Below are 13,085 nucleotides of genomic sequence, written 5' to 3'. Positions count from 1 at the left end.
GACATTAAGATTCTGTCCTGGAAGGTTCTCTTCCTGTTGGCTATTGCATCGGCACACAGAGTATCTGAACAAGCTGCCTTCCAATGTAATCCTCCTTTTATCTGGTGTTTCATGTAGATAAGGCTGTACTTGCACTGGGTTGGGGTTTCTCTCCAAGGTGATGTCTAACCGTAACATTAATCAGGAAATAGTTGTTCCTTCTTTGTGTCCTAACCCTTCTTATTCAAAGGAGAGGTTACTTCATAACCTGGATGGGGTTCGTGCCTTGAAGTTCAGACAGTTGACATCTCTTTTTGTGGTGTATTCTGGGAAGCGCAAGGGGCAAAGGGCCTCTGCTTCTTCTTTGTCTTTATGGTTGAGGAGCTTGATTCGCTTGGCTTATGACACAGCGGGACATAAGCCTCCTCAGAGGATCATGGCTAATTCAACTAGAGCTGTGGCTTCGTCTTGGGCCTTCAAGGATGAGGCCTCTATGGAGCAAATTTGTAAGGTGGCTACCTGGTCCTCCTTGCACACTTTTACAAAGTTTTACAAATTTTACGTTTTTGCTTTTGCGGAACCTGTTTTTGGGAGAAAGGTTTTACAGGCTGTGGTGCCCTCAAATTAGGGCCCGCCTTTTACCCTCCCGATTTCATTCAGTGTCCTCTAGAGCTTGGGTATATGTTCCTAATAGTAATGAATGAAGCTGTGGACTCTCCTTCCATTTAGATGGAAAACATAAATTATGCTTACCTGATAATTTCATTTCCATCGAGGGTAGGAGAGTCCACGGCTCCTGCCCGTATCTCCGTGGGGTGGACCTAAATTTAATCATCTTCTGGCACCTTTTTTACCCTAATTTCTCCTACTGTTCCTGGTTCCCTCGGCAGAATGACTGGGGGATGAGGGAAGTGGGGGAGGTATTTAAGCCTTTGGCTGGGGTGTCTTTGCCTCCTACTGGTGGCCAGGCTCTTAATTCCCAATAGTAATGAATGAAGCCGTGGACTCTCCTCCCCTCGATGGAAATGAAATTATCAGGTAAGCATCATTTATATTTTTTTATTTGGTGGTGAAATGGTGGCATGAAATATACCAAAATGGGCCTAGATCACTACTTTCGGTTGTGTACTAAAAAAAATATACAGTACATGTGAAGGGATATTCAGGGATTCCTGACAGATATCAGTTTACAATGTAACTATCGCTAACTTATAACAAACTGCTACTTGTACTTATTGACCTATAACTTGCAAAAAAACAAAGAACATGTAAACACTGGGTATTTATAAACTCAGGACAACATTTTTAAACTATTTAGAATGGGTGTTTTTTGGTGGTTGTAGATGTGTAACAGATTTTGGGGGTCAAAGTTAGAAAAAGTGAGTTTTTTTTCAATTTTTTCATCATATTTTATATATTTTTTAATAGTAATTTATATATGATATGATGAAAATAATGTTATTTTTAGAAAGTCCATTTAATGGTGAGAAAAACGATATATAATATGTGTGGGTACAGTAAATGAGTAAGAGGCAAATTACAGCTAAACACAAACACTGCACAAATGTAAAAACAGCCCTGGTCCTTTACGGTACGAAAATAGAAAAATGGTATGGTCGCTAAGGGGTTAAAAAGAACATAGATGTCAGTAGTAAGCTATTAAAAAGCATTTTCCAATCGACGATTATTAAAGACTTAATTTAGCCTTTCTGTTAGTATTGATCAGAACCAGACGCATGCCCGAGGTCGGTTTGGTAGGTCTGCTCCATGCACAGACCACAAAGCATACGTATCCAAAAACGCTAGAGAGATTAGCACTGTGTGCAGGAATGTGGCTCCAATATAGGTGTTTAAAAAAAAAAAAGGGTTAAAACCACTTTGTAAACACTGCTTTAAAACGGTTTATTTAATATAGCAAGCTACTGAAATGTTATATCCCTTTAAATATTCCATAATGGGTAGCATGTTACTTTTATCATTTTATAATGTAATGGTGGTAGCACAGAATTAATAATGTTAATTAGAATTAATAAAGGGATTTAAAATGAGCATTAAATATTAATAGTATTAAAAAGTAGGTGCAGTTTACTTACCTTTGGGGAAAAATCATTCTGGGTATCTCAGCCTTCAGCAATTTTCACCATCTTCCAGAAGTCTGTTACTGTGAATTATTTATCAGCTTGATTCGCACAGGGGATTGAGGTGCTTTTAAATTGAGCCATGCTGTTTTCTGAAAAGCGAGCAATCATTGTAGCCTGTTATGTGCTTTCGTGTAAATACTGAGATTTTATAATGATCATTTTATGTATCTTTAACAACACCAGTTTTTGGGTATATTCTGAATAGAACAAACCTTGTGCCACAAAGCAAAAAAGAAAATCTGGTACATATATTAAAGGGACATAATATTTACATACTAAATCAGATAGAAGAGTGGACAAGAAAATATCACCTGAGCATCTCTATGTAAAACAACTTTTCTTCAGCTCACCAGAGTAAGTGCTGTGTGAACAGTTATACTTCAGCTTCTGTCCAGCTACAAGTTGAAAAGAAAAAAAATAAAATAGCCCATCAGCAGTTGATAGCCCATCAGCAGCTGAAGTTTATGCTTTGCCTTTGCTGTGATCTCATAAGCTTTCATAGAACTTACTTGAACTGAATAGGAAAATAACATGACCGTGCCTGCACGTGACAGATGCACACTCCCTAATTTGTCCTGGGACAAGTATCCTGACTGGCTACTTAAAGTCTCTTTACAGGTGGGGGTGGGCGGTGAATACTTAGAAATTTGAGGTAGAATAACCTCTTTTTTTATATTGAGATGTTCAGATGATATTTTCTAGTCCGCTTTTTACAGCTATGCTGCATCACTTTAAAGTGCTTCAACATTTAGGTATCATGTCCCTTTAAGGTATCACATCCAACCAATAAAGGGTTGATATCCTGTACACTCGAAGGGACATTGTACACAACATGAAATTGAGTGTAAGCAGTCAGAGACACTTTGCTACCTTCATTAGTGCTATAGCTTTTAAACATAAAGAAGTTGTTTGACTATCCACACATCTGGAAGAAAATTGCTAAATTATTTTTGGACCTAGTGCATTTACCCAAAACGAACACAAAGAGCTTCTTTAAAGGGACATTGTACTCTAAAATTGTTCACCCTGGAGTATATTTGTTTGCAAACGACTCCTTTACCTTTGTTTTGTCATTGGAAAAAGTTGGTTTTTTTGCCCATATAAACCACATACTAATGAAAAAATGAAAAACCCTACCCAGGTGCTGAACCTAAAATGGGCCAGCTCCTAAGCTTTCTTTTCTGCTTTTCAAATAAAGATACAAAGAGAACTTAGAAAAAATGATAATAAGAGTAAATTAGAAAGTTGCTTAAAATGTCATTCTCTATCTGAATCATGAAAGAAAAAATTTGGGTTTAGTATCTCTTTAATGCTTGATTGGACAAGCCTGTAGGACTAAATTTCTTTTTAATTGCAAAAGGGTACCAACAAATCGATTTGATCAAGCAATTTTTCGTTCTTGGCTTGTTTCCCGAATTAGCATAATTTCAGACAAATTTGTATTTGTCCAAAGCCGATTGCAACATTTCTACGTAAATGTAGGTATTCTTTATGAAGCAACTTCACAAGTCAAACATCATTAATTCTTAATTTGTGTGATACTGTTGCATCCATAGTTAAAACAAAAATTAGCACCTTAAACCACAAATGGCTTTTTAACCTTAAAGGGACAGTAAAGTCATAATTAGACATTCATGATTTAGTCAGAACATACAATTTTGAACAACTATTATGTAATTTGCTTCCTTCTCTTGTTATCCTTTGCTGAAAGTTTTATCTAAGAAAGTTCAGGAGCAGCAAAGAACCTAGGTTCTAGCTGCTGATTGGTGGCTGCATATATATACTGATTGTCATTGGTTTACCCATGTGTTCAGTTAGAAATCAGTAGTGTATTGCTGCTTCTTCAACAATGATACCAAGAGAATGAAGAAAATTTGATAATATTAGTAAACTGGAAAGTTGTTTAAAATTGTGTTTTCTACCTAAATCATGAAAGAATTTTTTTTAGGTTTTTATGTACCTTTAATTAACATAATAATAATAATCACCTCTAAGCGTACGGTTCTCCATTACCCCAATAATGCATACTTTTGAATCATACTTCTGTACCTGCTTTGGATTGGCCTGCAGGCAATATTACTAAAATGTAACCATTAACCCCTTGAGTGCTAATGACGGCTCTGAGCCGTCGCAGAGTTTTCCCACTCTGGTGCTAACGACGGCTCAGAGCCATCGCTAGCACTCTCCCACCTTGAGGGAGATCTGGGGGCTCCCACCCGCTCCTACCCCATCGATCATGCCTGTAGAGTGACGGGCATCGCCGGGGCTTCCCGTTTTGCGTGGTGATGTCACGCACAATAACATGATGACGTCACCGTGCAACTTTATTTATACTTAACAATGTTAAGTATAGGAGCAGGGGGCATGCTGCTTATAAGCCTGTATCTCAGGCATCTAAGCAGCTACAGACCCCCAAGACACCATTGGAAAGGTAATCGCCTAACCTTTCCAAAAGTGTAAGTCTTGGGGGTCTAAAAAAAATAAAAAAAAAGTTTAAAAAAAAATGTTCAAAACATAAAAATAAAAAAAGCATTAAAAAATCTTAGCACCCAGGTGGTAAAGTGCTTAGCACTCAAAGGGTTGGGATATGAAACCCAAAAATGTATTTTTGTGATTCAGACAGAGCATACAGTTTTAAAAAAAAAGTTTCCAATTGACTTTTATTATCAAATTTGCTTTGTTCCTATTGTGTTCTTTGTTGAAGAGATAACTTTGTAGGTGTATGGAGAACTTCATGACAGGTAATAGTGCTGCAATCTAGTGCTCTGGCAAATGGATAACATTCTTGCAAAACTGCTGCTGTATAGTGCTCCAGACGTGGACATTCCTAAAACTTATGTCCCTGTTTTTCAACAAAAGATGCCAAGAAAACAAAGAAAATGTCATAATAAAAGTAAATTAGAAAGTTGTTTTAAATTGTACGCTGGTTATTGTTTCATATCTCTATAAACAATAACCATCCTGTGTAAGTTTGTTTGAATGTGTATTGTAGCGTATTCTTTTAGCAGTCTTCTGTCTTTTTTTTTGTTTTGTTTCCGTGTTCTGTAAAAGTATCTTTTCAGGATTCTCTTTATTCTGAAATAAAAAGTGAACCACCACATAACCACCACTGTCGCAAATAAAATACTTAGATATGAAATTGTAGACGGATAGGACAAGTTCACAGTTACCTTTTGGATAACATCTGAAGAATATCTTCAAAGAAAAGAGAAAACCAGTCTCATAGCCGAACACTGAGTGTGAAAATATTGATCTGATAGAAGCAATGAAATACTCGCATATTCCAGAGCTATAATCCAGCTTTGAGATTTAGGAGCGTACTAGTAAACTCACTGGCAAATGGCAGGATCAAAGTGCTTTAAATGATTAATTAAAATGTGAGTTGTGGGATTACTACTACGTTCTGGAATCTCAGCTGGATTATCGCTCTGGAAGATGTATTTCATTGCTTCCACCTGATAAATATTTTCGCATGCAGTGTTATGCTGTGACTCATTTTCTCTTTTTTTGAGGACACCTCTTAAATAACATTTTAAATTAGATAGTTACACTAAAGCCTCAGTTGCAATGTGTTGATTAACTGCAGCAATTTTTAACGTTTTATAATATAGTGCAGTAGTTGAAAACTGCATTGCAAAATTGGCTGCAAAGAAAAAAATGTTTTACGTTTTTAAAATGTCTCATGAAAAAATCCCAGCCAGTCAACAATAAATGCACTGCTACTTTGCAGCGCTTCTCCACATTTGACTGTTCTCTTCAAACAGCATTTTGTTCTGGATGCACTGTTAAGGCAAACTTTTACACAGTGCAGCCAGAGCACAGTACTGTTTGACAAGAAAAAAACTGATGCAGAGCAGCGATGCAAAGCGAAAGAGCTAACAGTTCCTGCATGCGTCCCATTCTTTCTTCAGACATCACAGCATGTTCTGCCTTGGGGGGGGGGGGGGGGTTTATATGGTGGTTCACTTTTTATTTCATATTGTATTCACTGTTTGAAAACCATATTGGCTCTTATTGTGTTATAATCCTTTATTGCCTTTTTTAACATCATTTTTGGGCTTTTCCTCATTTCTGATTTCGTGTTATCAGCCATCTTACAGATTGTTTGTGTGTACCTTTCTTTTATCCAACTCTTAACGGCTCTGCAATAATCCTCATACATCCTTCTATTTCTTCCAATCCCTGTCTGTCTACCTAAGGTATTTTGTTTGTTTTTCTTTTTTTCTTAATTAATTTATTTTGTTTCTGCAGGTGACTTATTATACTTGAAGAATGAGCCTTTTGTCTTGAAGGAAGGAGCTTGCTACAAGGTTAAAATTTCTTTTAAGGTAATTTTTTTTTATTGATTTTCAGCGTTGCCCTGATATAGCTTAAAGGATCATTAAACGTGACGTTTCAATGACACATAAAGGGCCAGATTACAAGTGGAACACTAAATGTCTCTTTAATGAAAGCAAGCTAATGTGCGCTGGTATTACAAGTTCACAGCAATGCAAATGCGACCTCGCGACAGACCGACAGAGACGGCATCAGAACTTCAGCGACAGCGAAGGGGTTAAGTCGGACAACAAATATAAATATATATGTATATGCTGATATACATACATATTTATATGTTAATATGTGTATATATTAGCGAAGATTACGGCCAGGTGCCAAACGTCAGCAGTTGTGGTCTACCTCTTCCCTGTCATGTAATCGCTTTTTTTAACGTGCCATATGCATTTATTAAAAGTCAAGTTTTAATTTATTTACCTTGTGCGCCGAACTTTCATTCTTTACTTGCAATATGTGTATATGCACATATTAACACATAAATATATATGTATATAAACATATATATTTACTGGGAACACACAGGGAACCAGAATATAAAGTTTTCAGTGCCGTTTTTTTTTTCTAACACCCCACTCCCACCAACTTTATCCCCACAATACTGCCTAGTGCAGTAATTTTATTAAAAAATAAAGATGCTGCCATCTTTATTTTTTAATAAACTACACTACACAGTATTTTGGGGGCATTTGGGGCAGATTTATAAAATTCAACCAGAGATCTGATCTCTGTTTAATTTTTATAAGCGCTAATTGCTACTGCGAGCTCACGGTAGCAATAACCAGCCAGGTGTAATGGCTGATTATCGCGAGCCCGTTTGTGGGCACTCAATAATTTTAGCGCTCCACTTGTAATCTAATCCAAAATGTTTAATTACTGCAAGTGAAACATTATTGCAATATATATTTATTATTTATTTTTGCTGTAAAATACATCTAAAAATTGTGCTTGTTTGACTTTCTCCCAGGGAGGCTTGGGTTTAATACTTTTAGGCAATTTATGTGAGCTTTTGTTTACTTTTTCCTCCCTCCCTAAGCTTCTATGGTGTTGCATGCTTTTAAAAGGTGGATTATCAATTTGCATCAACAATCATGATTGGAAAATTATTATTTGCAATAGTAACTTTGTTGTATCAGTGCTAAACCACCTTAAGGGAATACAAGAGGGCAGGCTACCCCAATCTGCACATGTGCAAACAGAATTTGTGCTATATCTGAATATTAGTTTGTGATTGGTTAGCAGGGGTTCTTTTGTTCTGTGGGACAGATAAATCAGTGAAAAGAATAAAGATAAAACAATATAATCATTTGAAAAAATAAAGCTGCAAGTTTCATAATTATGTAATTTACAGTTTGTGTTTAATGTCCCTTTAAAGGCACATGAAAGTCATGCAATTATGAAAAACTTTCCAGTTTAACTGTCTGTTAGTGAGTACATGTTTCTATGTGTATATGAGTGTGTGGTGTGTGCCTTATAGTTTTTGTTTGTGTGCCTGAGTGTTTCTGCAGACTTTTAAGTATTCAACAATCGAACCTCTATTGGGTTCATATGTGTGTTTATCTGTCTCTTATCCTAGCCATTGTCTCACCAACCACTGACCTCACTGCACATCACTGGTACGAGCTGTGCACAGAATATTGTGTATACCTGACATCACTAGCTGTAATAATACAAGCTGTGTACACCTGACTTACCTTGCTGTAATAGTACTAGCTGTGCACAGAATATTGTGTACACCTGACTTAACTTGCTGTAATAGTACTAGCTGTGCACAGTATATTGTATACACCTGACATCACTGTATGTAATCGTACTAGCTGTGCACAGTTTATTTTGTACACCTGACACCAAAGGCTTTAATAATACTAGCTGTGCACAGTATATTGTGTACACCTGACTTCACTGTATGTAATAGTACTAGCTGTGCACAGTATATTGTGTACACCTGACATCACTGTATGTAATAGCACTAGCTGTGCACAGTATTTTGTGTACACCTGACATCACAGTATGTAATAATACTAGCTATGCACAGTATATTGTGTACACCTGACTTCACTGTATGTAATAGCACTAGCTGTGCACAGTATTTCTTTCATGTAATTAGCAAGAGTCCATGAGCTAGTGACGTATGGGATATACATTCCTACCAGGAGGGGCAAAGTTTCCCAAACCTCAAAATGCCTATAAATACACCCCTCACCACACCCACAAATCAGTTTTTACAAACTTTGCCTCCTATGGAGGGGGTGAAGTAAGTTTGTGCTACTCACAGTCCTCTGGCTATGAAAGAAGTATCTCGAATACTGGTATGGGCGGAATCCAGCTCCTGTCTAATCTCTGCGGTTCATATCCCAGGTATTGACAATTGGAAAGCGGATTATCTCAGTCGCCAAACGTTACATCCGGGCGAGTGGTCTCTTCACCCAGAGGTGTTTCTTCAGATTGTTCAAATGTGGGGACTTCCAGAAATAGATCTGATGGCTTCTCATCTAAACAAGAAACTTCCCAGGTATCTGTCCAGATCCAGGGATCCTCAGGCGGAAGCAGTGGATGCATTGTCACTTCCTTGGAAGTATCATCCTGCCTATATCTTTCCGCCTCTAGTTCTTCTTCCAAGAGTAATCTCCAAGATTCTGAAGGAATGCTCGTTTTTTCTGCTGGTGGCTCCAGCATGGTCTCACAGGTTTTGGTATACGGATCTTGTCCGGATGGCTTCTTGCCAACCGTGGACTCTTCCGTTAAGACCAGACCTTCTGTCACAAGGTCCTTTTTTACCATTAGGATCTCAAATCCTTAAATTTAAAGGTATGGAGATTGAACGCTTGATTCCTAGTCAAAGAGGTTTCTCTGACTCTGTGATTAATACTATGTTAGAGGCTCGTAGATCTGTTTCTAGGAAGATATATTATCGAGTCTGGAAGACTTACATTTCTTGGTGTCTTTCTCATCATTTTTCCTGGCATTCTTTTAGAATTCCGAGAATTTTTCAGTTTCTTCAGGATGGTTTGGATAAAGGTTTGTCTGCAAGTTCCTTGAAAGGACAAATCTCTGCTCTTTCTGTTCTTTTTCACAGAAGGATTGCTATTCTTCCTGATATTCATTGTTTTCTACAAGCTTTGGTTCGTATAAAACCTGTTATTAAGTCAATTTCTCCTCCTTGGAGTTTGAATTTGGTTCTGGGGGCTCTTCAAACTCTTCCGTTTGAACCTATGCATTCACTGGACATTAAATTACTTTCTTGGAAAGTTTTGTTTTCTTTTGGCCATCTCTTCTGCTAGAAGAGTTTCTGAATTATCTGCTCTTTCTTGTGTATCTCCTTTTCTGATTTTCCATCAGGATAAGGCGGTGTTGCGAACTTCTTTTAAATTTTTACCTAAGGTTGTGAATTCTAACATTAGTAGAGAAATTGTGGTTCCTTCATTATGTCCTAATCCTAAGAATTCTAAGGAGAGATTATTGCATTCTTTGGATGTAGTTAGAGCTTTGAAATATTATGTTGAAGCTACTAAGAATTTCCGAAAGACTTCTAGTCCATTTGTTATCTTTTCCGGTTCTAGGAAAGGTCAGAAGGCCTCTGCCATTTCTTTGGCATCTTGGTTGAAATCTTTAATTCATCATGCTTATGTCGAGTCGGGTAAATCTCTGCCTCAAAGGATTACAGCTCATTCTACTAGGTCAGTTTCTACTTCCTGGGCGTTTAGGAATGAAGCTTAGATTGATCAGATTTGCAAAGCAGCAACTTGGTCTTCTTTGCATACTTTTACTAAATTCTACCATTTTGATGTGTATTCTTCTTCTGAAGCAGTTTTTGGTAGAAAAATACTTCAGGCAGCTGTTTCAGATTGATTCTTCTGCTTATAATTTCAGTTTTCTTCATTATAAGATTTAAACTTTATTTTGGGTGTGGATTTTTTTCAGCGGAATTGGCTGTCTTTATTTTATCCCTCCCTCTCTAGTGACTCTTGCGTGGAAGATCCACATCTTGGGTAGTCATTATCCCATACGTCACTAGCTCATGGACTCTTGCAAATTACATTAAAGAAAACATAATTTATGTAAGAACTTACCTGATAAATTCATTTCTTTCATATTAGCAAGAGTCCATGAGGCCCACCCTTTTTCTCTTGTTAAGTGTAGTCAGTCCACGGGTCATCCATTACTTATGGGATTATATCTCTCCCCAACAGGAAGTTGCAAGAGGATCACCCAAGCAGAGCTGCTATATAGCTCCTCCCCTCACATTTCATATCCAGTCATTCTCTTGCAAGTCTCAACAAAGGAGGTTGTGAGAGGAGACAGGAGTTTTTTACTTAATTCTTCAATCAAAAGTTTGTTATTTTAAAATGGCACCGGAGTGTGCTGTTTTTTTCTCTCAGGCAGTATTTAGAAGAAGAAGATCTGCCTGCGTTTTCTATGATCTTAGCAGACGTAACTAAGATCCACTGGCTGTTCTCGCGCATTTTGAGGAGGGGTAACTTCAGAAAGGGGAATAGCATGCGGGGTCCTCCGCAAATGAGGTATGTGCAGTATAATATTTTCTAGGAATGGAATTGACTAAGAAAACACTGCCGTTACCCATATGATGTAAGTACAGCCTTTAATGCAGTAGTAGCGACTGGTATCAGGCTGTTAAATGTATGCGCAGTTGAGTTATTTTCTAGGGACTAGAATTTGACTGAGAAAATACTGTTAATACTGAAATAAATGTATAAGCCTTAACTGCAGTAGAAGCGACTGGTAGCAGGCTTAGTGATAACTTTACATAACACTGAAAAAGTTGTTTTTAAAACGTTTACTGGCATGTTATTCGTTTTGTGAGGTACTTTGGTGATAAATCTTTTTGGGCATGATTTTTTTCCACATGGCTAACGTTTATTTCTGCATAGAAACCGTTGTAACAGGTCTCCCACTGTTGTAATATGAGTGGGAGGGGCCTTTTTTAGCGCCTTGTTGCGCAGATAAAATTCTAGCACAGTCTTCCTGCCTTTTCCTCCTTGATCCAGGACGTCTCCAGAGAGCTCAGGGGTCTTCAAAATTCAATTTTGAGGGAGGTAATCAGTCACAGCAGACCTGTGACAGTGTGTTTGACTGTGAGAAAAACGTTAAATCTAAAATTGATTATCCGGTTGTGGGTATTGAGGGGTTAATCATCCGTTTGCTAGTGGGTGCAATCCTCTGATAAATTCATACATTTATTGTTAAAATTGTTGGCTATAACTGAATTAGTTCATTGTTATTTCAACTGTGACAGTTTTTTTGTGTTTTTAAAAGCGCTGCTGCGTTTTTTCATATTGCTTGTAAATTCACTGACAGTTTTTTTCTAAGCTTGCTAGCCTTCATTGCTAGTCTGTTAAACATGTCTGATACAGATTAATCTACTTGTTCATTATGTTTAAAAGCCAATGTGGAGCCCAATAGAAATTTGTGTACCAATTGTATTGATGTTACTTTAAATAAAAGTCAGTCTTTACCGGTAAAGAAATTATCACCAGACATCGAGGGGGAAGTTATGCCGTCTAACTCTCCTCACGTGTCAGTACCTTCGCCTCCCGCTCAGGAGGTGCGTGAGATTGTGGCGCCAAGTACATCAAGGCCCTTACAAATCACTTTGCATGATATGGCTAATGTTATGAAAGAAGTATTATCTAATTTGCCTGAGTTAAGAGGCAAGCGCGATAGCTCTGGGTTTAGGACAGAGCGCGCCGATGACACGAGAGCCATGTCCGATACTGCGTCACAATTTGCAGAACATGAGGACGGAGAGCTTCATTCTGTGGGTGACGGATCTGATCCGGGGAGACCGGATTCAGAAATTTCAAATTTTAAATTTAAGCTTGAGAACCTCCGTGTATTGCTAGGGGAGGTGTTAGCGGCTCTGAATGATTGCAACACGGTGGCAATCCCAGAGAAATTATGTAGGCTGGATAAATACTATGCGGTACCGGTGTGTACTGACGTTTTTCCTATACCTAAAAGGCTTACAGAGATTATTAGCAAGGAGTGGGATAGACCCGGTGTGCCTTTTTCCCCTCCTCCGATATTTAGAAAAATGTTCCCAATAGACGCCACCACACGAGACTTATGGCAGACGGTCCCTAAGGTGGAGGGAGCAGTTTCTACTTTAGCCAAGCGTACCACTATCCCGGTGGAGGATAGTTGTGCTTTCTCAGATCCAATGGATAAAAAATTTGAAGGTTACCTTAAGAAAATGTTTGTTTAACAAGGTTTTATATTACAGTCCCTTGCATGCAGCCCCTTGCCTGCTGCGGCGGCATTCTGGTTTGAGTCTCTGGAAGAGGCTATTCGCACAGCTCCATTGGATGATATTATGAACATGCTTAAAGCCCTTAAGCTAGCTAATGCATTTGTTTCGGATGCCGTGGTGCATTTAACCAAACTAACGGCTAAGAACTCCGGTTTCGCCATCCAGGCGCGCAGAGCGCTATGGCTTAAATCCTGGTCAGCAGATGTAACTTCTAAATCTAAATTGCTTAATATTCCTTTCAAAGGGCAAACCTTATTCGGGCCCGGCTTGAAATAAATTATTGCTGACATTACTGGAGGTAAGGGTCACTCCCTTCCTCAGGACAGGGCCAAATCAAAGGCCAAACAGTCTAATTTTCGTGC

General features: G+C 38.1%; 1 protein-coding gene across 3 annotated transcripts in view; it reads left to right on the top strand.

Annotated features, from left to right (window-relative positions):
• The window catches only part of LOC128642474 (rho GDP-dissociation inhibitor 2), a 414,423-nt gene that overhangs the window by 360,718 nt on the left and 40,620 nt on the right, over positions 1-13,085 (top strand). For all 3 annotated transcript variants that reach the window (XM_053695250.1, XM_053695251.1, XM_053695249.1), the window contains one exon: positions 6,372-6,448. In XM_053695250.1, coding sequence (XP_053551225.1) covers positions 6,372-6,448 — 77 coding nt within the window. The remainder of the gene's footprint in view (positions 1-6,371; positions 6,449-13,085) is intronic.

Source organism: Bombina bombina, chromosome 11 (assembly GCF_027579735.1).
Source record: "Bombina bombina isolate aBomBom1 chromosome 11, aBomBom1.pri, whole genome shotgun sequence".
In the NCBI taxonomy this organism is placed as follows: domain Eukaryota; kingdom Metazoa; phylum Chordata; class Amphibia; order Anura; family Bombinatoridae; genus Bombina; species Bombina bombina.
The sequence above is the reverse complement of the archived record's forward strand: the minus strand, read 5'-3'. Positions and strand labels throughout refer to the sequence as shown.